The sequence below is a fragment of the Amborella trichopoda genome, chromosome 2, assembly GCF_054954075.1.
Source record: "Amborella trichopoda isolate Santa Cruz 75 chromosome 2, AtrichopodaSantaCruz75HAP2 v2.0, whole genome shotgun sequence".
NCBI classification, from domain to species: domain Eukaryota; kingdom Viridiplantae; phylum Streptophyta; class Magnoliopsida; order Amborellales; family Amborellaceae; genus Amborella; species Amborella trichopoda.
Window position 1 is genome coordinate 20,570,769 of NC_142337.1, and position 26,760 is coordinate 20,597,528.

At 36.8% G+C, this 26,760-nt stretch overlaps 1 protein-coding gene across 7 annotated transcripts in view; it reads right to left on the reverse strand.

Annotated features, from left to right (window-relative positions):
- Nucleotides 1-11,042: 11,042 nt before the first annotated feature.
- The window catches only part of LOC18445640 (TraB family protein), a 72,611-nt gene continuing 56,893 nt past the window's right edge, over nt 11,043-26,760 (reverse strand). For 2 of the 7 annotated variants that reach the window (XM_088858294.1, XM_088858293.1), the window contains 3 exons: nt 22,510-22,610; nt 14,770-14,881; nt 11,043-11,396 (listed from right to left, as the gene is read on the reverse strand). In XM_088858294.1, the coding sequence (XP_088714420.1) occupies nt 11,283-11,396; nt 14,770-14,881; nt 22,510-22,610 (327 nt within the window). In that variant the 3' untranslated portion in view covers nt 11,043-11,282. Of the gene's footprint in view, nt 11,397-12,781; nt 13,104-14,769; nt 14,882-22,509; nt 22,611-26,760 lie in introns of those variants that run through there. The other 5 variants (XR_002282940.2, XR_002282939.2, XM_011629293.3 and 2 more) reach the window with 3 other exon arrangements.

Genomic DNA, 26,760 nt, shown 5'->3' on the forward strand with positions numbered 1-26,760 from the left:
CATCGAAGTTGAGCTTGATTGGGCCCTTTGGCGTTGGCAGCCAATAGTTTGGTTTTTGTACCTTTCGTGGATTGTGGTAGAGTATGTTTTCCTATTGGCTGAGAAACGTATTCACTGAAAGGCCTGAGAACACCCTGTGGTTAGATGCCTAGAATGTTACTAGAGTAGTAACCTTGTGGAATAGGGCTGGTACTTGGAGCTTGTGTAGTTGGAGTGTTCTGATATTCCTTTCTACCCATATCACCCATATGGATATAGTAATGACTGCCTTCCATAAGGTACTTCTAGCCTTCGGCCAAAGTGACGCATGTTTCATGGTAGTTAGGGCTTTGGCTGTCGGTGGAGTAACCCATTGGAGACCAAACAATTGCAACAGTTGACTCCAAAGGTTGTGGGCTACCTCGTAGTGGATGAATAGGTGTGAATTCGCTTCCTCATAGTTGAAACACATGGCGCATCTGTTGGGGACTGGAATCCCTCTATTATGAAGCTGGTCCACTGTGAGTACTTGTTGGGAGCAAGCAATTCAGTTTGAAAGTCTGAACTTTGGGAGAGGCAATTGTGGACCATACCTTGGAAAGGACAGAGGTAGGATTTAGGGGATTTGATGAGTCTTTTGTAAATCGAGGCCACTATGAATGGACCAGAGGGGGTTAGCGTCCAAACAATGGAGTCCTTCCCTTCAGAACATATGAAGGTGGAATGTAAAACTACCGAGAGTGACAAAAAGAGGCTAGTTTCATCGTCTGAGAGGTTTCTTCTGAATGAGGGGTTCCGGACTCTTCGACCTCCTTTGTACCATTTCTTCTGTAAGGTTAGAGTCTTTATTTGAGGCAAGAGAGTAAAAAGGGGGAAAGAGTTCCCTTAAAGGGTGTGTCCTAGCCAGAGATCTAACCAGAAACACACTCTTGTTCCTTCTCTAAGGTGGAATCTTGTGAATTTTTTGAACTGTGAGAGAGAGGAGGCAAAAGACTTCCACACTCCTGAAGCTTTATTATGTTGCCTCCTCTCAGGCACCCAGACTTCTTCCGAAATCCTATATTTGCTGCATATTACTTGAGCCCATAAGGAGTCCGTCTGTGTGGCTAGGCTCCCCCACCATTTCCCAAAGAGGGTCAGGTTATGTTTTCTGAGGGTCTTGATCCTTAACCCTCCCTGATATTTGGGTAAGCAGATCTTATCCCATGGTATTAGGTGGCATTTGCTTCTCTCGACCTATCCTGACCAGACAAAATTCCTCATTAGCTGTTCTAGGCAGTTGGCCACCGAATTTGGCATGTGGAAGAGAGACATGAGGTAGACAAGAGCGTTTGCTACGCTTGCTTTTATCAGGGTGGTACGACCAACCATGGAAATGTATCTCCCTTTCCATCCTGCCAAATGCCTGTCCACCTTATCAATCACGTGGGACCATTGTCTCTTTTTTGGTTTCCCCAACCCTAAGGGTAAGCTTAAGTTAAGTTATGTGAAGATCCTCTACTATACATTCCCAGTTAGGGATTAACGCTCTGATTTCTGCATTTGCAATTGCCACTCCTATCATCTTTGACTCTTCCATGTTAACTTTGAAGCCTATAACCACTTGAAAGCATTTGAGATAGATTATCAAGTTCTCAATTTCTTCTGAGGAGTCATCAAGGAACACCAAAGTGTCATCTGCATATTGCAGGTGGGACACCATTGGGCCTTGGTGGTTGCTCTTGAATCCAATGAGAAGGCCTTCGTGGTATTAGCGAGACATAGAGCGATTGAAGACTTCTGCTGCAACGGCGAACAAGAAAGGGTAGAGTGGATCCCCTTGGCGCAGTCCCCTCGAGGATGGGAAGAAACCCTTAGGGGTTCCATTGATGAAGATCGAGAAATGAGGATGGAAGTAACAACCTCTCATCCATTTTCTCCATTGATCTCGGAACCCCATTCTAGCCATTGATTCTTCTAGGATCGACCAGTCAACATGATCGTATGCTTATTGAGAATGGATGAAATTTATTGAAGGCAGAGGTCTAGAGTGAAATGGTTAAAGGAGAGAAACCTCAATACCAAGTTCTTTCACTCTATTGCAAATGTTAGGTGAGACAGAATGACATTTTTGGCTTTAGGTCTTAAAGTGAACTTTGCAAAAACGTCTAATATCAGTGTTAGGTGCCAGAAGAATTTGGTTAGTTATTTGGCGGATATTATGAACTGTAAAATAGAAAAACTTCCAATCAAATATCTGGGAATGCCTCTTTCAAATTCAAGACTACCTAAGGAGGTATGGGACCTAGCAGTAAAAAGAGCGAATGTGAAGTTGGATATTTGGAAAGCCAAGCATTTGTCTTTGGGGGGAGAATTACTTTGATTAAATCATCATTGTCCAATCTCCCAATTTATCAAATGTCCTTACTTTTTATCCCAACTGATATCATTAAGAGATTAGAAAGACTTATGATAACTTTTTTGTGGGGTTCAGATAAGGTGATAAACAAATACCATTCGGTAAGTTAGGATAAATTGTGTACGCCAAAAAGGAAGGTTCTCTTTATATTCATAAGCTAAAATATGTAAAGCAGGTCTTAATAGTAAACTGGTGGTGGCATATGATGCAAAATGACAATCAATTATAGAAATAAGTGTTGATCTCTAAGTATGGGTTTGATTCTATCAATGTCATGATTGTTAAGGGACAGGGTGGAACTCATCAATCTTATGTCTGGAAATCTATTGTGTTTATAAGATCTTATGTTATAAGACATTCTAGGTGGTCTGTGGGCAAAGGAGATAACGTTTTGTTTAAGCATTCGAAGTGGTTTTGATGATGCTCCCTTCAAACTTCTTTTTCTTGATTTATTCCTAAGAAGTGCTCAGCCTTTGGCAAAGGTAGGTGAAGCAGGTATGGAAAACGGGGAGATGATTTATAGGAATATAACTTGTATTTATAACTGTCTTCCTCAATGTGCAGATAATCAACATATTGAGTTTTTAAGCTTGTTGAAAAATGTCTATCTTTCAAGCCATGTGAATGATGACGCACTATGGGAATTGGAGTGTGATGGGGTTTTTTAAGTTAAATCTGCATATCATAGTCTCTTCCATGATTGTGGTAGGTGGAATATGCCTCTTCTAAAAGAGATATGGAAATGGAAGATTATGGATTCTAGTACAAGAAAAGGTGTTAACTGTGAATAATCTTAGGAAGAGGGGGAAACTCATGGTCAATGTTTGTTTGTTTTGCAAAAATGATGAGGAAAATGGTAACCACCTTTTTCTTCATTGCCCTTATGTATATCTCTTGTGGAGTTGGGTAATGCAACAGGTTGGAGTATCTTTTGTCATTCCATCTTCGGTTTTCCTTTTAGTTCCACAGATGAAGCTCATTGAAATTTCAAAAGCAGGGTCTATTCTCTGGGATATTTTTGTGGTACGACCATATGGGAGTTATGATTAGAAAGGAATAGACAAACTTTTGATGGGGAGGTAATGGAGTTGCAGGATATGAAAAATATAATATTGTTTTAAGTTTGGTGTTGGTTTGGTATCACCAAAGAAGGGTGGGGTGTTTCAAGAGTGGATAGTCAACATAATCTAGCTCACTTGGTTATGTTAAGATTCATAAAAGTAAGGTCTAGATGTATTTGGGTGCCACCAATTAGAGGGTCTTTAAAGCTTAATTTTGATGGATCATCTTTAGGGAACCCTGGGTGGGATAGGAGCAGGGAGGGGGGGGGGGGGGAAGGGGGGTTTTCGTGAGTAACGGGGTGTTGTTATCTTCTATTTTGTAGCTCCTTGTGGTGAAGTAACTGCTAACCATGCTGAACTGACAACTCTTCTTCAAAGGATATCTATTTGGAGGGATAAAGGGCTGGGGAATTCATTGGCTATAACATGTGACTTCCTAAATGTTATTAATTGGTGCAACAGATCCTCTAAACCTCCATGGCGCCTGAGGAATCTATGGTTATAGGATTGGAGTTGTCATCTGGCGTTTGTGTGAGCTTTAATTAACAGGTAGGCTAACTCCATTGCTGATGAATTGGCCAAGAAAGAAGGCCGATTTAGAATCCTTAGCTATTTCCCAATGTTTATTTTAGTGATGTTTTATCGTTTGTAATATTCTTCTGATTAATAATATTTGGTAATCTTGTAAAAAATAAAATAAAATAAGAAGTTTGCCTCTAACCCTCCAATGCTTAAGGGTAACCACCTTAGGAACATCTTTAGGCAAGTGCAACAAGAACACCCGTCTATTATCCCCATTCGCTTATACGGAAGGTCCCATGCTCTCTAAGCCCAATCATCCAAACCAAAGAGATCATTGGATGGTGTCGAGAAGGAACCCACCACCATACACTGAGCCCATTTCCATGAGTCCTCGAAGGATCCCACTTCACACGTCACAACTGAGCTTCTCTTTAACCAGCATCTTCTCACCACCCAAAAGTTCTTATCATCTTCATTGGTTTCATTTTTTTTTTTCTATGGAACCTGACCAAAGCAAACTTTTGTTTAACATCTTCCCTCTTTTTTTTTTTTTTTTTAACGGTAACATATGACTTATTATTAATTCATATGTAAAATACAAGAAGTTCAAGCAATGACACAATATTACAGAAAATAAGTAACCAACAAGGAGGGAGCATGGACTCTTCCTTTAGCAAGAACATCGGCATCTTTATTCACCTCTCTATAACAATGTTGGACTGTGAATATAGAGGTTGACAAAATATCCCAAATTTGATAAAAAATAGTCCTTAATCTCTAATGGATTTTGGCCTTTCTCTTACTCCAGGCAATGATATTTGCTAAGTCTCCTTCAATAATCTTGTCCCATTCCAAAATGCATAGCAATTTCAAACCTTATAATAAACCTCGTGCTTCCGCCTTATTTGGTGTTGTGATACCACAACCCGAGTAAGAAAAAATAATGTGACCCAAATTATTTCGGATGAGTCCATCATAGCCGGTTGGCGGACTTCCATCAAATGTGGTCGTAGATTGCCAAGTGAACTTCCATCAAAATTAAATTTGAAGGAATTCATTGGTGGTGGTATCCAAATAACCTCACTACGAGTATTGATGGTAACACCCATAGTTGCCACTGCCGAAGGATTGCTAATGATAAAAGTTTTAAGAATGAAACCATTATCCTTATGTGCAAGGAACCAATCAGCTGCAACTACTAAAATATTTGATTTTAATGTAGACAGATCTGCACTTATACTATCAAAGACTTTTCTATTTCTTTCCTTCCACACATTCCAAAGAAGGCTAACCCAAATAAATCTCCAAATGATAGTTCCCATCTTTGAAATATCGGGTGTGATCCATTGGTCAAGAAGATCTCTGATATTTTGGGGCAAAGGTAATGACAGATTGAGGCACTGACGAGCCCAATCCCAAAGATAAGTAACAAAAGGGCATGAGAGGAAAAGATGTTGAGGAGTTTCATCATTGGCTTTACACATGATACATACATTGGTGATAATAAAACCCCTCTTTCTCAAGTTGTCAACAATTGCTAATTTATCTTGACACATGATCCGTAAGAATAACTGTACTTTATGAGGCACATGCAATTTCTTAATCTTGAATAAACCAATATCTAATTCTCTCCAACGATAAGAAAATAATAGGTTATAGGTTGACTTAACCAAAAAGTCTCTCAAAGGGGTAAGATCCCAAATAAAGTTATCATCCATACTTGGAGTCAAATACGTGTCATTCAATAATTCCAACAATGTCTGATACTCTTCAATGATTCTGTCTGCACTTCTTATGTACTTGTAAGGAATGGACCAAACAATATTAGTATAAACACCCCCACTAGCCTCCTTGACAGATGCTAGCACGTTTAAAGCTTTTGAGAAAACCTCGGAGAAAAAGTATCTCGACGGTTCATTTCCAATCTATTTGTTAAACCAAAATAGAGTGGATAATCCATTCCCCACTATTTTTCGAAATTGTCGTAGATACACAAATCTCTCATAGTCAATACCTCTCCAAACATGGGACAAACTTGTCTTGTTTCTTAGACTTTTAATGAGGTCCAGGTCAAATCCATTTCATATTTTTTTCTCAGAATAAGCACCCAGAAAAACTTAGGTTGTGTATGGATCATTCATCACCATTTTACTAAAAGCACCAAGTTCATGTGTTTCAGTCTCCTAACACCCAATCCCCCCTTCTTTCGTTGGTTTACAACTTTTTCCCAACTCACCAGATGGAATTTCTCATAATTCTCTCTAGTTGTTTTTCAACTTCTTTTGACATCTTAAATAAATACATAAAATATATTAGGAGGTTAGACAAAGTAGATTTAATCAATATATATCTTCCCCCAAAGAAAGAGTTTTAGCTTTTCAAGTGTCCAGTTTCTTCTCAAATCTCTCCACCACCGGATCTCAAATTGATCTTGAAGGCCTCGAATCCACTAGGGGAATTCCCAAATAAGTATAAGGTAATGACTCAACACCACAACCTAATAAATGTGCCATTCTTGATAGTACAATTTGCAGATAGCCAATACCAATGAGCTTGGTTTTACTCAAATTAACTTTAAGTCCATGTGAGAGTTCCACGCTTTTCAAGAAAATTTGTAGGCAAGTGATTTTAGTAATCGTGGGATCACAAAATATAATGGTATTATCAACATACTATAAATGTGATACGATAAGACCATTATTACCACTATTAACACCTGATATGATCGTTTGCACTGTCAATCCATTAAGCATGACACTAAAGCTCTTAGCTACCAAAGTATATAGAAAAGGTGAAAGAGGGTCCCCTTGTCTCAATCCTCTTGATGCTTTGAAAAAATCAGTTGCTTTGCCATTAACAAGAATAAAAAATGGGTAGAAGATAGGCAACTGTCAATCCACAATCTCCATCTTGAACGAAAACCCATTTTAGCCATGATGCTTTGTAGTACCCCTCAATCAACGTTATCATATGCCTTCTCAAAGTCTGGCTTACAAATAAAGTCTGGTTTGTCATCATTGATTCTTGAATGGATACATTCTTGTGCAACCAAAATACTATCCATAATTTGTCTATCATTCAAGAATGCTGATTGTGGTTATTTAATGAGCATGTGAATCACCTGACACAGTCTATTAGCTAAAATATTTGCAATGATTTTATAAAGACTGTCAATAAGACTAATAGGCCGAATATCCTTGATATTTGCAATGGCATGTTTCTTAGGGATTAAAGCAAGAAAAGTAGAATTCATGGTAATATTAATTTTACCCCGCCAATAAAATTCTTCTAATAATTGAAGAATATTTCAAAATATCCCAAAACGATTGAAAAAATGCCATTGGGTATCCATTTGGGCCAGGAGCCTTATCTCTGCCTAGGCCAAAGACTGCGTTTTTGATTTCTTGCTCTTCAAATTTTCTCTCCAACCACTGAGCTTGTTCTAACGGCAACCTATTGAAAGGTAGATCTTCAATGGATAATTGAATCTCACTATCGGTCTCGTAAGACTTCTTGAAATGATCAACCAGGGCCCTTTCAATCTCTGACATATTGTCACAGTCTACTCCTTCAATACGAAGGCTTTGAATTGAGTTACCCATTTTTTCTTGCATTAGCAATAACATGGAAGAATCTTGTATTTTTATTGCCCTCATTGATCCATTTCACAGGAGATCTTTGTCTTCAATGAATTTCCTCCAAATTAAGCAACTTTTTATATGTAGCCACCCATATGCTTTTGTCTCTGAATTGATCATGTGTTAGAACACCTCCCATAAACTGAACATTATCTACCTCCTCTATATGAGACTTCGTTGCCCTGATTTTAGATTGTAAATTTCCCCAAACATTCATCTTCCATGTAATAATCTTTTGTTTTAATAGCTGGAGCTTTTTGAAATTTGGAAACCTTTCCAACCATCAACGGTAGTATTTTCAAGAAGTTTTCAATCAAGCTGAGTAAAAATCTTTCTAATAGCCATGCCAATTCAAATCTAAATGGGGATAATCCAGACAAGAAACCGTTAGTGTTAAGGAGAAGAGGGACATAATCAGAAGAGATTTTTGATAGGGCTTTCACACTTTTTTTTGGGAAATGAGTAACAAACTCAGAAGAAACAAAAAACCTGTCTAACCTTGTCAAAATAGGATCTTATAAATTATGATTGGACGAGGTATAGTTAGCCCCAATATATGGAAGATCAATCAATTCATGGTGCTGTATAAAACCTTCAAACAATCTCATACAGGAAGACATAAAAGGAGAAGATGAAGATTTACTTGGCCATCTAATAATATTAAAGTTACCACAAACCAACCAAACTACATTCACATTTAACTGATTATTTGCTAGTTCCTCAAAAAAAGCAGATCTGATAGAAGCTCTGTTAGGTCCATACCACAGATAAACACCAAGAAAAATTATCTGGCTCCTTAAAAATAATGGAAATGTGTGTACTTGAAAGAATGTTTTGTGAAGCATTCAAAACTGAAGGGTCCCAAATGACCCAAATACCTCCAGAAGGACCAGAAGCATCTACTCCCAAAAAATCTAGGGAGCTATTTCCCAAAACCAATCTGGCAGTACGAAGAATCGCAACCTCCAATTTAGTTTCCTGGAGAAACAAGAGATCAAGCCTGTCCTTTTTGCATCTCTCATGCGTTGAGCACTATTGAGGCCCTTGACATTCCAACATAACACTTTCATAGAGACTGGTAACTATCTCTATGTTTGGTGACCTTTAAAAGACCGACAAACATAGGCAACGAAGGTTCAGAATGTGCACGAGGACAAGCACTTACCTTACAGTGGTTATAGTTAATATGGCATACCAAATTGTCAAGTTCTCTTTGAAGCCTTCATTTCTTCTTGAACTTTTGATTTTTGTTCCCAACAACCTTTCTTCTAGTTCTTTTTTATGCTTCTCCTTTAGGATATTTGTAATGACGTCAAGAGGGTCACTGTAACGCACATTAATTGCATCCAAAACTGTACGAACTTCCAAAGGTCAGATCACTAAGGACATGCCATCGTTGACATTGTCATTGTCATCATATCCTTCAAAATTATGTACTACAAGAATTTCATCATCAGCATCATCACTCGGTGATCTCATAGTAATAAGAGGAACTATAAGAGGTTCTTCCAACTCATGTTCTTTGAGGCATCGGCTACTCTCATTCTTATGCGTCATTAACTGCTTGGAAGAAACCCTCCCAAATAGACTTTTCTGCTACATCTTTTCTTCTTCAGATTTCCTCTCTTAACTCGCATCAGAGAAAGAGCCAACTTGAAACTTAACAATTGTGTTATTTTGGGTTACTTGTGGGATGAGAGCTTATTTTAAAAGCTGCAAAATTTTCTTATCTTTGATGGAAGTTTATGGGAAGGAATTAATTGGCTACTCGTCCAAACATCCAAAGGGAAACTTTCCAAAAGCTTCCAACCGGTTATGGCAGGTAATATCATTGCTTTTCAAAACAGATGATTTTTGACAAGGAATTTCCATAGCAGATTTGTTTAACGTCTTCCCTCATCATTGCATGAAACCTTGCACACTCCAACGTGAAGGTGAAATCCCATCGTAACCCCGAGTGCTCAGCAATTGGAAAGGGAAACTTATTTCATGCGGGCTAGACCATATGCAGTCCAGAAAATGTAAAGCATCATTTTTAAAGATGGATGCAAGTAGGTGTTTTGTCTAAAAACAATGGAAACTAATGTTCTAATGTTTTCTTACTAGAATTATTATTTTTAGTTTTTAAAATTTATTTATTTTGTCATATTCGTGATCTCCATGTTAGAGATTACTTGTCTTTAAAAATTAAGTCTTAAAATCCATCTCAAAAATAGATTTATTAAGAGGCTCGCATTTCTACGTATCAGGCTGACAGCATAGAAACTGGGCCCATTGGAAAGATTGCAAAACCCTGCGCTTCGCATAATTGAAATGCTGGAAAAATTATATGTTTGCCTTGCGAATACCTCCTCTATCGGTGCAAATCTAATGAAGGAGTATTTTTTAGACCCCTAAAGGTTTACCACCTTGACGCCTCTACTTTAGGCATGGAACACCCCTAATGGAGTTTCTATCGTTATACTCCAAGAGTCAGAAACTATGCAGCCAACCTGGAGTAACTCGACTGGACCTAAGTTGGGCTAAGTCAGGCCAAGCCAAAAAGTATTAAAAAAAAATAAAAAAACTCAAAAAATAGAAAAAATATGTTTAAAGTAAACATAAAAAAGTAGTGAAGTTGATTTTGAAAAGAAAAAAAAAATTGTGATGAGAGTATTTTAGAAATAGGGATTGTATACAATGAGACCATTTACTTTGATACAAGGTGGTCACGATTATTTACAATCATCTTATGTGAAATTCAATGGCTTGTATGTGTCACAAAGTTTAAAAAAATTTCTTTTGAAGTTTGAGCTTGGTCAATGGAATAATGTAGCTACCCAATTTCACATCCAATGGTCAAGATAAATGTGAAATAATATATATAAACAAAGAAAAGTATCAAAAACTGCCAAAACACTTTCCAATCTTTGTCAAAATGATAGAAAACATAAAAATATATTACAAGTGAATTTCTTATTTTATTTAATTTTTTATAATTTTTTTTGAATTTTTGTCGAAGATCCCTAAGTCGGACAACCCAACTCAAGAATACTCATACTCACTAAGTTCGCAAGTCCAAATTTCTCAAGCGAGTCCAAGTTCGCTCACTCAAGTTTTCCTTCATGGCTTCATGCACCTCAAAAGTTCATAGGACAAAAAGAGGTTCTTTTGGAGGTCTCATCTTATTCTTTCTACGGGCTCCCAGAAGCTATTATAATCGAGGCTAATTATTGCTAATATACTTATATTTTAATAAAATCAAAAAAAAATCTTCAATTTTTCAAAACCTCGCCTATACTTTTTTTTCTCATTTTTTGGTTTTTTTCGGACGAAAATACTCTTCACGATAGTCTTTTTACCATAAAATATATTAAGCTTTACGGTAATTTAAATACCGTAATAAGTTAAAAGATCATTACGGCACTTAAAATACCGTAATAGATTGAAGTAGTATTACGATAATTTATTTACCATAAAAGTTCACCTACTCTTTACGGCAATCTTGGTACCATAATGCTTTCTCCCTCATCCCATCATTATCAGATTGTTCGGGGGTATAGAAAGTTTCGCACCATTCAGTAACAACCTTGCTGGGCCCTTCCATTTCGGAATCACCTCACAAATTCTCCAGGGTTTTGAAAAGCCACTGCTTCAAGTGCCATGGCTCTTCTAAAGAGAGAAAGAGCCTTTCCCAAAAGCAAATTACAAGAGTAGAGAGAGAGAACTTTCTACTTTTGTGGATACTGCCTGTGAACTCCTTTTATCAGGCTCAAATCTCCCCACCGGAACTTGAAGCTGCCTCGATCCTGCCTGCCACTGCATCAAAAAGAGAGATGCAAAACATCATATCGTGAAGAATACCTTCGTAGCTTAGTCATTAGAATAACACAAACCCATCTTTACTAAAGGCAATGGTCTTGTTCACAGGGAAATACCGGTAAAAAACAAGTAAAAAATCCCCTGTACTGGACTTTGTCACAAAAGGATCCTCGCGCATGATACGAGAACAAGCTCGTCTAGTGGCTCCAAATTTAGCACAAATTTACTAGAAATGAAAATCAACTTGACAATGCTTTGTTTGAGTAAAGGCAACTGTATCAGATAGGTATATAAAAAGCTACATGTACGAAGTGCAGTGAACAATATATTGTGTACAGAAATTGGGATTAAGTCTTCCCAAAACAGGTCTCGCAAAACAAGAGAGCCGAAATGAGGAAAAAATAGCAGGTAGCTTCACACTTAAAAGATGGTACCCAGTTTCGGTGGTTGCCAGCATGAGGATCTAGTGTTCCTATATTGTCCCAATTTAGTTGGCAGTCTGGTCACATTCTCGCCATACATTCAAGCACTAGTGGGTTTTAGAGACAGAAAAACTGGGTGATGGAATCAATATTACAGCGAATGTGAAATCTTAACCAAAGTTCATCTTAGGAGTAGATCGTTACATTCTAAAAGTGAAGATTATAGTGCGTCCAAGGCAAATTCAAAAAGCGGAAAGAGGTCTTCGGTTTGAAGCTTTTCAATTATTACGATAATTAAAGTACCATAATATTATTACGATAATTAAAATACCGTAATACTACTTCAAAGTATTACAATTTAAAGCTTTTCAACTATTACGGTAATTAAAATATCGTAATACTATTACATTAATTAAATTCCGTAATACTAGTTTAAGGTATTATGGTATTCTAATTACCATAATACTCCTTCAACTTATTATGAAATTTCAATTACTGTAAAGCTTAGTATCTATTATGGTAAAAAGACTACCGTGAAAGTTATTTTAGTACAAAAAAAGCCGAAAATCGTAAGAAAGGGTGTACGAAAGGTTTTAAAAAATTGAGGTTTTTTCTTTTTTTTTTTTTCCAATTATAGTAAAATATAAGTATATTAGCAATAATTTCCCTATAATCTATCACCACAAGAATATAAGATGAACTTAAAATATGACCATCTAAGGTTAAATGACTTGTGCAGTCGGTCCATTATCCCAACGGTTAAATTATAGCGGCCATATCGAACGAAACTAAGAGGCATTCTAGCTTAAGACTCTTCTCTGAACCACTTGAAACTTCTTAATAAATGCATCCTTGTGCAAAAAAGAAACTGATTGCAAACTAATAAAAATCCATTCAGTAGGCAACAGGGATATGGTCCGACCAACACAAAATCCGCATTGGTTTTCTTTCTCAAGATCATTGTAGTCAACTATTTTGCCTTTTCCAATCATAAAAAAAATTCCATTTACAAATTACTCCACCAAATTATGGCCCAAGTAATCAAGTTACATCGAAATAGTTCACTATTCCGTAGTTCACACCGCGTCTTTAATATCGATCAAGGGTTTGAACACCTTCCACAAATACCATGGAAAATCAGTACACAAATGGGTTATCTCTTGCACGAAAGACAATAGGCAGAAAGAACGGCAGCCCCAGTTAGTGAAACGCCAAGGGCTGTCCATGCTTTCATAGTTAGCCAACTCGATCGTTTGGCAGGGACTTCCAGTAGTGTCTTTAACTGTCATTAAGCAAAAAGAGAGAGCTGAGAATCATGAGTTGTATAATAATAAATGTATCTAGAAAATGGAAGTTCACTAATGTAATAGAACGGAAAATATTCATAGCAATCAGCTCAAAAAGCAGGCTACCATGAATTTAAACAATAATTAACCCTCCCAGTCCTTAAAATAGAGAATATTTTCATGTTTCTTGCTAAGAATCAACATAGGAAAATCAGAAAACCAGAATATTATGTAAATAAATAAATAAATCAGAAAATAAAGATAAAATAAAAGATAAGAAATTATACCCTCTCAAGGTCTGCAAGGGAGTATACCCTAAAAGATTTTTTCACAAAATTCAACAACAACCTCTTTTCTTGTCTCTATTTTTTAATAGTCTAATGGTTACATATTTTTTAAAAAAAAAGAAAAAAAGAAAAAAAACCAAAAACCTAACATGTTTCTTAAGAAACCCTAATCAGATCCTAAGCCTTCATCTTTAAAAAGATAAAATTCCAATCTACCCCTCAAATCCCCCCAACCAAGAAAGATAAAATAACAAAGAAAACTGAAAACCCAAAATAACTCCAAACCTAAATTTACAAAACAGTAAAATAAAAAAAATTGAAATACCCATTACATCATTCTCCCAGGGTCAGGAGAAGCTCGACCTCGAGCTTCTTGAATTCTAATCCTCTAGAGGCCATTTCAATAATTGGTGATGGACTACCACCATTTGCCTCGGTACCTTATCTTCATCAATGAAACAATTGATCACACACTTGAAATACAGTTTCTAGTGGAACTCTTGAATACTCAATTTAATCTTACTTCTCCTTCGAGCTCAAAGAGTCGTATTTCAGATACCACAACTAGCATATCTTCTTCATCATAATTGATTGTCAAAATTTGTAGCACTTTTGGGTTGTTGTCAATATCTGTTGCACTGAGATCTAGCTCTTTATTTTCTTCTTCCTCTTATTGCAATCTACTAAGCAGATCTTGTACATTTTATTGTATTACTCTGCCAATACATTCTATCATTTGATCCAATTAATCAAAACGCTCAATAATTGGATCATGATCATTATCATCCAAACCTTATCGCAACTATTTGAGTTCAGCTACACTCCATATTTGAATTGGAAGATGTTTATGAGGGTATCATGTTGGATGGGTCTTGAGATCTAACACTACTTGATGTAGAGAAAAGCTCTAATGCAACTTGATGCAGGGAGAAAGGGGAAGAAAAATTAAATCAACAAATAAAGATAAAAACAAATTGTTGAGAGATTATACCCTCTCAGGGTCTGCAAGAAAGTCCACCCTAAAAGATCTCTTCACAAGATCCAAAAACAAACTTTTTTCTCGATTTTTTACTGGTCCAATGGTTAATTTAGAAAATAAAATAAACCTAAAACCTAACTTGTTCCTTAAGAAAGCCAAATCAAATCATAACTCATAATCTTTTAAAAAATAAACTTCCAATTCTACCCCTCAAATCTAGACAACCAAGAAGACAAAAATCATCACTTAAGAAAATTAGAAAAACAAAAGAACCCGAAGCCTAAATCTAGAAAACAGTGTAAAATAAATTTTTTTTGAAACACCCATTACACCAAATAGTAAACTTTTGGTAATTAGAGCACTTAAAGATACTCGAGGGAAATTGTGATTCTTAACTGGAACTGGTTGACCCCAATTCTTCTTGATTCCTAGCACATGCCCTTTTCCAACAACTGCAACCACTGAAGCATGCTCACTAGCAACTTTGTTTAACGTGGAGGACATATACCTGAAAGATACACGTTGGTCAAAGACAAATAAACTTGGGAGAAGAAGAGAAAGTAGAGAAGAAGTAGAGAATAAGTAACTGCAATATGAACCAAGAGACGTGATAATTCAATCTAGGGCGGTAACATACAGAGAAATGCAATAGTCTTGAAGTAGAGTGCGATTATAAACAGTTTGCAGAAGCATTAGCAGAGAAACCTACTAGTGTGGAGCTATAACAATGGTTGGACAATTATCAATAAGAAAAAAAAAAAAGTAGTTTCTAAGAGATTTCAGACATTCGCACATTTGCAACAACTGTAATGTTGCTTAATCAAATAAGTGCTCTATAGAGAGCCCATATTATTATAGATCCTTTTTCTTACCTTTTCTCAATCAGTACCATAGAACTTGTAATAATCATTTCCATCTACTCTACCCACAACAACTGAGAATTATATTGCCTTTTCCTATCCCAAATAGCTCCTGACTCAAGAAAACGGAGTTCCACTCATGAAATTGACAAGATTGCCTCAAGAGAATAACAGAAGAATGCCATTGAGAAGCAGCACTAGGAATGACAATGAAAGCCTCGATGAAAGAACGAAAAAGAAGGCTCATCCATAGCTACAACTTGCCTGTTCTCTCAAGTTGCAAGCTCCATTTTTAGGTGATTTTTAAGTTTGAATTTCATACCCTTCAGCCATGTACAAAAAGCATAAAGACAGAATGATAGGAGAAGTACGTTATTAGGGAGTTAGGCAGTACCTCTAAGCAAAGTGACACCTGGTGGCTCACATGGTCCCTTGTAGGAAAACTAAGTTGTGCCCCTCCTAGGAGCACAGACCCAAGCCCAAGCTGAAAGCTTGGAACCTACTTCACACACAGGTGTGCCTAACAATACTGGCAAAAGCCCAAGACAGTTGTGATGAAGGGCAAAATTCTTCTTATTTTTTATTTCTATTCAATTTCAATTATGTATATTGTAGTTTTAATTTTAAAGTTTATTTCTACGGTTTTTAGTTTTTTAGGGATTCTAAGGTTTTTATTTTTTATTTATTATTCACAAGTACTATTCATGGTGCTATCAGTTACTATCCATAGTTATTGTTCACATGTTACTATTCACGTGTTATTGTTCATAGTTATCAGGTGGTTTTAGAGCATAGTCGATTCTTTTGGATCGTGGTGTTTATCGATAAGCATCATGGCTCGTGGACACCATTTATGCGTTGGAGGGACCATTTCTTATTTTGTGCCGAAGCTATTTGTAATGCACAGGTAGAAACAGGTGAAATCAAAGGACATTACTTGAATGCTACTGTAGGTACATGCGAAGAAATGATCAAAAGGGCCGTATTTGCTAGAGAATTGGGAGTTCCTATCGTAATGCATGACTACTTAACAGGAGGATTCACTGCAAATATTAGTTTGGCCCATATGGCCGGGTATCGGGACTGAACCCATCCGATGAGAACAAAACCTCCAAGCTCTCAGAGAGATAGAGAACAAAATTTGGAGAAGGCATGTAGAGGAGCTGAACCTACGCTTGGCGCCAAAACTAGCCCCGACACACTATGATGATGGTAGTGAATCGAATGCTATTTCGAGAACCCGTTCCATGCCAACGCTCTGTATCGGGAGCCTCATGGTCGGGAGTGTGATCTAGTGAAGTTTGATGAAAAACCAATAGGTTTGGATCTTCAATCGAACTTATCATTCCAAAGTGATCACATATTTGATGAAGATCCAATATTTGATGAAGAGCAAGATCAAAGGAAAGAAGTTATCCTTAAGGTAGAAAGGATATCTAATTTTCTTATCAATGGTGAGGTTGAGACTCAAGATGTTGCCTTGATCCCAGAGGAGATCGAGCCTTTGGAGATGCATGACGAAGAAACATATACATACGTGGTGTGTCCTAAGGTTAAGTTTAAGCAATTTCAGCAAGTTTGTGGCTGAAAAATCAACAACCAATAACCCTTTCTTCAAGGGCTTATCATGTTAAAGGCTATGTTTTGATTAGTGCAGTAACCCAAAGGTCTCAGGATCGTGTTTATGATGTTTGAGTTGAAGAAAATTGCGAGGAAAATTTCATATTATCTCATTTTAAAACTCGAGGACGAGGTTTCTCCAACCAAGGGAGAATGATACAGAATGATGCAGATAAAAAATAAGTTGATTCAAAATCTAATTTTATTTTTCATATTTTTATTTGAATGCAGTTTCCATAGGGCTGCAGCCCTATTTATTGATGTTGGGCTCTGCTATCAGCACCGTCCAAGTATTTGGACGGTGCAGATCTTGCACATTTACCGATGAAGGAGACAAGGCTTCTAATGCCCCCGGTTGCCCGTCCTTTCATTTCTATTTTCTACCCTACTTTTGGGCCACAACATAAACAGCATCCAAGCCCTTTGCCTGCTGCCCTATCACGAAACTCTTCGTTTCTTATCTATGAGAAAAAAAACGTTTAGATTCTAAAAGAATACAGCTGAATTTCTCAAAGAACACAAATGAATCAGCAACATTGTATTGTATTAGCTGCAACCTTTGTTCAATAGGTTCGTTTTAGGATCAGCTCAAGGGAGAGTAACCCCAAAGGAGATAGAATAAGAGAGTATGGAGGGCTATTGCTTTAGTCTTCATCTTGAAGTTGCCGATAAGTTCTTAGAGTCAATAGTAACAATTTAGAAACAGCTGATTAAGGGTTTTAGTTAGTTTAGTAGTCTCTGTTATGGACATGGGTTTGGAATGATAAGTCTCTGTTATGGACATGGGGCTCGGGATGATAAGAGAGATAAGAAGGCAAAGCCCTTAGACATTGTCGATTCATGGAGTAAGGGTTTTGGCTTTTGTTTCTTGTATGTTAGTTAAATGAAACTGTAGATTTATATATATAAATAACGCCTGGTATTTTTCAAGGTTTAAGTACCTTGTTTCTTAGGCTGACATTGGGGTCTTTCTCATTTCTACTAAATCTTAGGCCTACCACTAAGTACTAACAGATTTATTGTTTTTTCTTTTGGGGTTTCAGTTGATTCTGATATGTGTCGTTCATTTTCTCAATTGTGTTGTTCAGTTTCTCAATTTTGGCTTCACATTACATGGGGAGAGAGAGATCAGTTGACTCTGATATCTGCAATTCAGTTTTATAGGTTTTGGCTTCACCTTGCATGAAGAGAGAGAGACATCATTTATCCCCTAACTATCTTTATGGTGCATTCAGTTCATTGAATTGAGCTAATTTTTATTATATTTCACTGGCAGAGAGAAGACTTTAGTTTCTTATGAATTATCATTTTCTTTTTTCATTTTTCTGTGCTTTTTTAATCCATATAACTGGTCTTGAGGTTTCAAGCCGAAACATAGTGGAGATCATATTTCAAGCAAGCTGGTTAAAGAAAAAAAAAAGATCAAACTCTTTTCTTTAAAGGATCGAACTCTTTTCTTTCTCTTACTCTGGTTACAGAGAACGATGGTTCATAATTGAAGGGGCTGGTCCTCCTAACTGCAGAGAGCGTATGGAGATGAGAGAGACTATCGAGATAAGGGAAAAGAGGAAAAAACAGCATTATAAGAATAAAAGAATTTCAGAAAAGGACAGGGTTTACCGGGGCTATAGGTGCCCCATTTTCGTTGACTTCATCAAATCAATCTCACCTTCCAAATTAATCAACGGTGAGGAGCGCTGCCACCTGGCTTATTTTGATAGAGCTGCAGCCCTATCAAAACATTTTCCTTTTATTTTTTAGAAATGTGGGTTCGAACTCTGGGCCACTTTGTGCAAAAAATGCCAATGGTTAGGACAATATCCAGTCTACCCCTCTCAAGACCCTGTGCAAGCGGGACCATAACCGGGTTATGGCCCATAGAGATGTGGGTAACTATCTTTCTTTTATTATTTATTTAGGGTTAACTATTAGAAATAGATTTAATCCAGGTTTTTTGTTTAGTAGATAAAATCCGTCTTCTTGGATTGAGTCTATTTTTTTTTGGCAAGTTTTTATCTCTTTAAAATGCATCATCAAAATAGTAGATAAAGTCATCTTATTAGTAGTCAACTTAATAGTAGATAGCGTCATCTTATTAGTAGATAAGGTTTTGTGTGTTTTTTCCTTTAGAAGTTAGATCTTATGAGATAAGGACATATTAGTACTAGAAGGGAAGGAGTGCGTCACTAGATAAGGCCATGTTATGTTGTAGATAAAGCACAGTTAAGGGTGGGGCGTGCTCTTTAAAAGCAAAAGTTGGACTTACATTGTAGGAATTGAGTTTAATTGAATGAAAAAGAAAGTTCTTTGTAGAGAGAGAGAGCCATTTTGTGAGTGTTTTTTCTTCTCCTTTGCTTGTAGGCCAGTGCCGGAATACTCAAATCCGCACATTTCGTTCCTTTTGCTTGCGTTGTCCTTCTTGAATTTTACTTTTCTCTAACACACGGTTATTTTTATCGGCTGTTAGTCGCTAGCAAATTTATACTGTGTCAGGAACCAACAACTTCACCTTTCAATTCTCCTTTGAAAGTTGAACCAAGTTGACTTAGGCATAAGTCGTATCGAAAATCAGCAGGCTGTAGATTGGGATCTGGCACCAATTTTCGATACTTAATTAGATGATGAACAAGATCTTGTAAAAGATCCAATCTATAATGATCAAGATTATGTGGGCGAAATGATCAATGACGAAGAAAAAGATAAAGATCTTAAGGATATCAAAGAGGTGGAACATTTAGGAGATTTAGGGCATGGGAATCATAGTAGCGCGGTGGAAGTATGGCTGACTCAAAACCTACAAATTGTGGGCCTGATTTCAGAGAGTAATGAAATAGCTATGGAGAAAGCCTTTAGAGGACAGAAAATTGAGTTTGAAGTTTCCCACACAATTTTCAGAAGGGTAAGCATTCTTGCACTCAGCATCCTATGGGGAACTTTGTATCCTAAAATTCAGTATCCTCTTCTTATCATGCCTTCATATTAGCTCTATCTTCTCTTCAAATACACTCCTGTAACTCACGCCCTCAATGGGAAGCTTCCATGGGTGATGAGATGCATGCACTTGAGCGAAATACTACAAGGGAAATCACTAACCTTGCACAAGAGAAGAAGGTCATAGCATGTTGGTGGATATACACTGTGAAATACAAAGCTGATGGCACCATTAAAAGGTATAAGGCTAGATTGGTTGCAAAAAGCTTCACTCAAACTCTTAGCATAGACGACGAAGATACTTTTGCTGTTGTGGCGAAGTTGAGCATTGTGAGGATCATTCTTTCTCTAACTGCTAATAAATCTCGGCCTCTCCACCAAGTAGATATAAAGAATGCATTCTTTCATGGAGACATTCAAGAAGAAATCTACATGGTCATCCTTCCAGGTTTTTAGATTAAGGAGGGGATGCGAAAGTTGTGCAAGTTAAAGAAGGCGATATATAGAGTTAAACAATCTCCTAGAGCGTGGTTTGAAAAATTCAGTGCGGCAATTGAAATTTGAGTTTAAAAGAAGTCAGCTACGCTCTTTGTATAGAAGAATAGCGTTCGGTTTACAGCCCTTATAGTGCATGTTGATGATATTGTTATGATAGGGGACAATGTGAAGGACATTGAGGATCTTAAATCATATGTAAGCAAGGTGTTCAATACCAAAGATCTAGGTCCCCCTTAAGTATTTTTTGGGAATTGAAGTGGCAAGATTAAAGAAAGGGATGGCCATCTCCCAAAGAAAATATGTGTTGCACCTATTACAATAAACTGGGATGTTGGGATGTAGACAAGCTGATGCTCCTATAGAAGTCAATCATGAACTTCATGGAGAAAGGGGAAAGTTGCTCAAAGATCCTAGGTAGTATTAGTGAATAGTACGCAAGCTTATATACCTCACAATCACATGACCAGACCTCTCTTATGCAGTGAGTGTGGTGAGCCAATTTATTCATGCACCACGTAAACCACATCTTGATGCAATATATCGAATATGAGATATCTCAAATCTGCTCCAAGGAGGGGATATTTTTTTCAATCAAGGGCATTCTGATGTTGCTATTTATACAGATGTTGACTGGGTTAGATGCCAAATAAATAAGAGATCCACAGCTGGGCTATTGAACCTTTGTTTTAGGAAATCTAGTTTCTTAGAAAAGCAAGACAAAAAATAAGGTGGCAAGATCAAGTGCAGAAGCAGAATACATGGCTATGGCTCATGGTACATGCGAAGTAATATGGATCAAAGTCGTTCTATTTGAATTGGGAGTTGAATTTAAGCTTCCCATGATTTTGTACTGTGACAATGAAGCTGACAGTATTTCATGAAAGGACTAAACACATTGAAATATATTGCCACTTCATTTGCCAAGATCATTCATACTCTTCATGTGCAGGCTAAAGATCAACATGTAGATATCTTCACTACAATTGTTGGAGGGGACAAACTAAAAGATATCACAAGAAAGCTATGCATGATTGATATCTATGCACCAGCTTGAGAAAGTGTTGGAAATAATTAAGCATTTTTGTCTTTCATGGGTATAAATGTCTTTCATTTTGTTTTTTTTTTTTTGCGGATAATGTCTTCCATTTTGTTTAGGACTTCTACATCCTATTTCATGAAAGAGTAGTATTTTAATTAGGTCAACATATCAATATAAATAAGAGGTGTGTGTTGGTCTTTCTTGACCAACACACCACTCTCCCTTCTTTTTTTTTGGGTAATTCTATGGGAAAGATAGGCCCCTACCTGTTTTTTCAATAGATTAGAGAGTTACATTTTGAAGGTGTTAATTGGGGGTGTTAGCGGTAGGAATGGATACCACAATGTGGTAACTGGGTGTAGGGATGCTACCACCATGACCCCAGCCCCTTCTCTTCCTCTTTTCTTCTCTTCCCCACCCCTCTCTCTCCCTCTCTCTCTCTCTCTCGCTCTATATCTATTTATATATATATATATATATATATATATATATATATATATATATATATATATACTCCTTAGCATCTTCTACTTCCTCCTTTTCTCTTTTTTAATTTGCCGTAGATTATTTTTAACTGCTACCAAGGATTTCCAGGTAGCATGAGCCCCTCTTGCCTTCACAGTGATGCTCCATGTAAACCCCATCTTCTGGTTTCATGCTGACAAAGCATGCATAAAGTATTGTCAGCAAGATGTTGTTTGAGGAACTTCTTCTATTTCAGTAGTTATGCCAGTCACAAATTTGCAACTCAATATCCACAATATTCAATCCTACTTCAAGCATGTCACCAAGAAGGCTACTAAAATGTTCAAATAGAAATTATATGGGAGTTGAAAAAAGAGCCCTCCTGAATGGTAGAGAGATGATAGACATGCTTTGAATATGAATATCAACATTACAAAGGAGCTTTCAAATATGATCAGTAGAAACATAATATGTAGTGCTAAATGTCTGCAGGGGTCAGCCCTATAACAGTAAGCAGAATTGTCTATTGATAAAGAGCTGAATGGAAGGGTCATCGTAATGAAGAACTGAACTACTTTAAAAGATCAAAGCACCTTTCCTATGACTTGTAAATTAACTGAAAAGTATAGTTCAACATACATAGAAGAAACATTCCTTAACAATAATGAATTCAGTCAGAGGCACACAAATAAGTTCCTGATAGGGTAAGGAATTTATACTAACAGATCACGCTCAAACACAAGTGTCTCCATCAAAGAAGGGAAAACCTTGCTCATCTCTTGAATCACAAGGGTCAACATGTCGGCATCATTCATCTGTGCAAGCTGAAAACATATATATTCTACATCAAAATAATGTAAAAGTAGGACGCTAACAAGAAAGAAACTATTATAAAAATAAAGCATGTTCACATGAATACAGAGAATATATGCGTCTTCCTAATGATTCTAATCACATGCAAGACAAACTTGATATACAGACAACAGAAAAACTGTGAAAAACTGTATGCCTCCTTGTACTCATCCATAAAGCTAACTCCAATGTCCGTTTGGGCTCGAATACGTGCACCATCATGGCCTCGAGAAATACAAGTCATGATTGCAATAAAAGGAACCATTCTTGAAATATCTTTCCAATGATAACCAAAATTTCTATTTTCTATCCATGATTTTGTGAATATTTGCTCCTTCCGACCTATCTCAATTCATTGTGTTTAAAGAAAGGTAATGTAGAGGTTGATACACTAGTCAATGGTGATGTGTCTGGTTCGAGGGTCATCAAGATGTCATACCAGCATCTTCTTGAAGCGAGCACCATGCTCATTGTACATGTTTGGACTTTCTTTTTTTTTTCTTTTTTTTTGTAGTAAATTTTATTTGAAGTAAGTTAACTGTTACTTGTTTGAACTTATTTCAAAACGAAAATTACCATTACCAACAAAAAAGGGCACTAAGGGCTGCATCATGACAGATCTCTCTAGCAGCTCACACCAGGAGGTGCATGACGGCCGTATCTTTGTACGAAGATATTAGACGGAGACACCTATTTCTGTCAATCGTGAGACAAAGAGCTCTTGTTTTTCTTAAACGTTTGGAGCAGTATTTTTCCCTTCTATATTGTTTAAAATTACCAACAACACATAACAAAATATTGAAGTTACCCTACTGCGATTCTTCCAAAGAGACTGAAGATAACCTTTCTTCAGTCAACAAGTTAAAGAACCCAAAGAAACCCAAATCAACCCAAGGAAAGTGTTTTCAAATCCACTTCAATCCAGCTTGTGAGTAAAACCCAAAGACCTCGGCCTCTTCGTCAAAGTGATGTGAAGCAAAGCGAAGGGAATCTGATAACAATGCTTTCAGTAGTAGGTTGTTTCAGGGTTTCTAGGATTTGTGTTCATTTCGTATGAAATTCAGACTGCCTGCAAAGAATGAAGGAAAATTCGGCGCCTTTCCACCTAGGTGGCCTTTTTTCCAAACTGCCTGGTCGTGGACTAGGTGGCATCTACACGCCCACCTAGACGGTGTAAAAAGCGGATGCCTAGGCGCCGCCTTGACCTGCACCTTTTTATGCCAATTGTCAAAAAATCTTTTAGCATGTAACAATAATTACTAATTTATTAGTAAACCAAAAAATAGTAATAATTCAATTTTAATCAGTATATGGAACAATTAGACTTTTATGCCACTTGTCTTAAAAAGCTTTTTGCATGTAACAATGACCATGAGTAGCTATATTAATTTATTAGTAAACCAAAAAATGGTAGGATTGAATTGTCTGTATGTAAGTAACCATGAGTAGCTATATTAGTTTATTGCACTCCTTTCGTCAACTGTAAATCACTTTGATAATGTCTTGAAGTACAACTTAGGCTGGAAAAAACAGGAATCATCCAGGCTGCCTATGTGTCTGGGTGCCTACCTAGGCCCAAATCCTTGAATGCCTAGGTGGCCGCATCCGCCTTCTTGAACGTTGCCTACACATAACATTGGAGGCGAATCATATTTGCAAGAATCCTTTTGTAATTGTACATGAACTTGTGCACTAAAGGGCCTCCCTTGTCATTTATTGGGTTGTCAATGGCAGGGGTGGGCACTATAGGGACAAACATGGCATGATAGAGGCTTGCAAGATCTTGGGACTAATGGTGGATATTGATAAAGCGACATTCGAGATATTTGACCTTTATCAGATACAAGACACATCTAAGATATTAGACAGAGACACCTATTTCTGGGTGGGTTTTCCTCAAAAGGCTGGGGGCACTTGTATCATTGTCTAATGAATATTATAATTGGGGTAGAGGTCTGGTCACACACCCCTCTCAATACTTACGCGATTTAGATCCAATCAAAGTGGGGAGACAAAGTAAGTGGACCACACCTTAGGTGCCATCTTTTGGAGATTTGAAGAGAGAGGCCAAAACCTACCTCTCCATAGACCAAGCCCAACATCTTTTTCTTGGGTAGTTAAGAACAAGTCCAGCATCTCTATTGAGTAAGTCCATGAAGATCTTAAATGCAAGTAATTTTAAGCTTTGCTTGCTAGTTTCTATTCACATACATGAAATCCTACTAACTATAAACAGTACTGTCATAGTATATATAGTAAGGACAGAGTAAGACATACCAAAACCAGCCCCTGGGCGCATGTAGCAAACCCAAGAACTGATTGTGATCTAATAAAGCTGTATGATTTCTAAGTAACAATTATTTTGTATCTGTAAATCTGAATAGGATTTGTGTAGTTAGTAGATAATGATAAAATTAAAAGGGTTATGATAAGAGGGTGGAGATCTGTTGATTGTTGAAGCACTTGCCTTTCAGTCATATCATTCCCTTCTATATTATATTTCAAATTCTAAGATTTATGTAAGTTCTCATGAATTTAAAACTTGATATTATTGATCTGGTTTTAAATCCAAGATCTACAAAAGCCTCATTTTAGTTTTGATATTTACAAAAGAAAAGATTTATTGTAAAATCATGTAGGGTCCGTACAATTTGTAAGACCTAATTTCAACATTAGGATTCCTTAGTTAAAACATTAAGTTGATAGATTTTATCTTATTTATATTACTGTTCTTTTTTTTTTTTATCACGTTTCTGTACTTGATCTAATTTTTGTAATGTATTTTAGTGATTGCATGCTGAGCATGAATCCACATGCATGAAAGTAACTTAGAACAAACCATAGCATGCTGATTTTTATATTACATTTACATGTGACAATGAGATTATAGTTTATATATGTTATACTGGATTTTTCTTAACGAGTCTTTTACAAATATATGATGCTTGGATGAGAAGATATTTTCTTTCGAAAGCTAAAAATAAATCAATAAAAACAAAATATTGTCATATATTGTTTATGCAATTAGTTTGCATGATTTAACATGCATAAAGCGAATTTTCAGTAACCATGTGTTTAATAAATCACACAATGTTAAGAACTAAGCATGCAAACTGAGTACTTGTATCTGCATGTACATATTCACAAGCATTCTATTTGGGTCTTTACAAGATCAAAGTGAGCTTTACCAGGAAAGGACAGCTAGATCCTTCACTTTTGTTTTCAAATATAAGGAGGTAACCCGGTTTAAACCTAAAATTTCCATATTTACCTCCGTCGGGATTTAACTAAATATACTCATAATGTTAATAGACCTCTCAAGTAGAACATGCTTTTGAACCTAGATTATGTTGAACCTAAATGAATATTTCCAATTTTACACACATTTATGTGCGGTTCATACCATCGAGAAATGTGGAGTTAGACAACTGTAAGGATATCACAATAAAGTAACAGCAGTGTCTCTCTTAAAACTGTCAACATAAGCCATGACCGTTTAACTCGGAAATAGCTAATCGGAGCTACACAGACTTCCTTCAGCTACCTAGAGCTCCTAGCTAATCGTAGCTGCCTAGACTTCCTTTAGCTCCCTATAGCCCCTAGCTAATCGTAGCAACCTAGAGCTATCGAAACTACAAACTGATATTGGTCTTCGGACCAATATCTAGATACTTGTAACTACCTAGACTTCCTTTGCCTAGTTCAAGACATATAGCACTCACAAATATATGTGTATCAAGTTAACTACTTACACAAGAAACAGAAACCATGGGACTGAAATATGGTCCTTGATCAATTTGGTGCAAATCTAAATTCCATTAAGCACGCAGTGAGTGTAGATTTACTTCAAACTGTTGTACAATGCAGAAGTGTAATCTTCACTTATGGCAAAGACTGCAGAGGGTAGTGAAATTGAAAAAAAGAGCCAGTCAAAGGGAATGGTTAAAGTGTGTTAATTGGAGCGGGATATTAGAGAATGAAGGTAAGAAGGAAATAAATGTTTTTCAGACTGAAATCAGAAAACCTCAAAAGATTTGGTTTCTTCCAAGAAACCACAGGGGGGAGCAACCTGCAAGTCAAATAGATAAAAACCAGGAGGAAAGGGTAGATGCTGTCGTACCA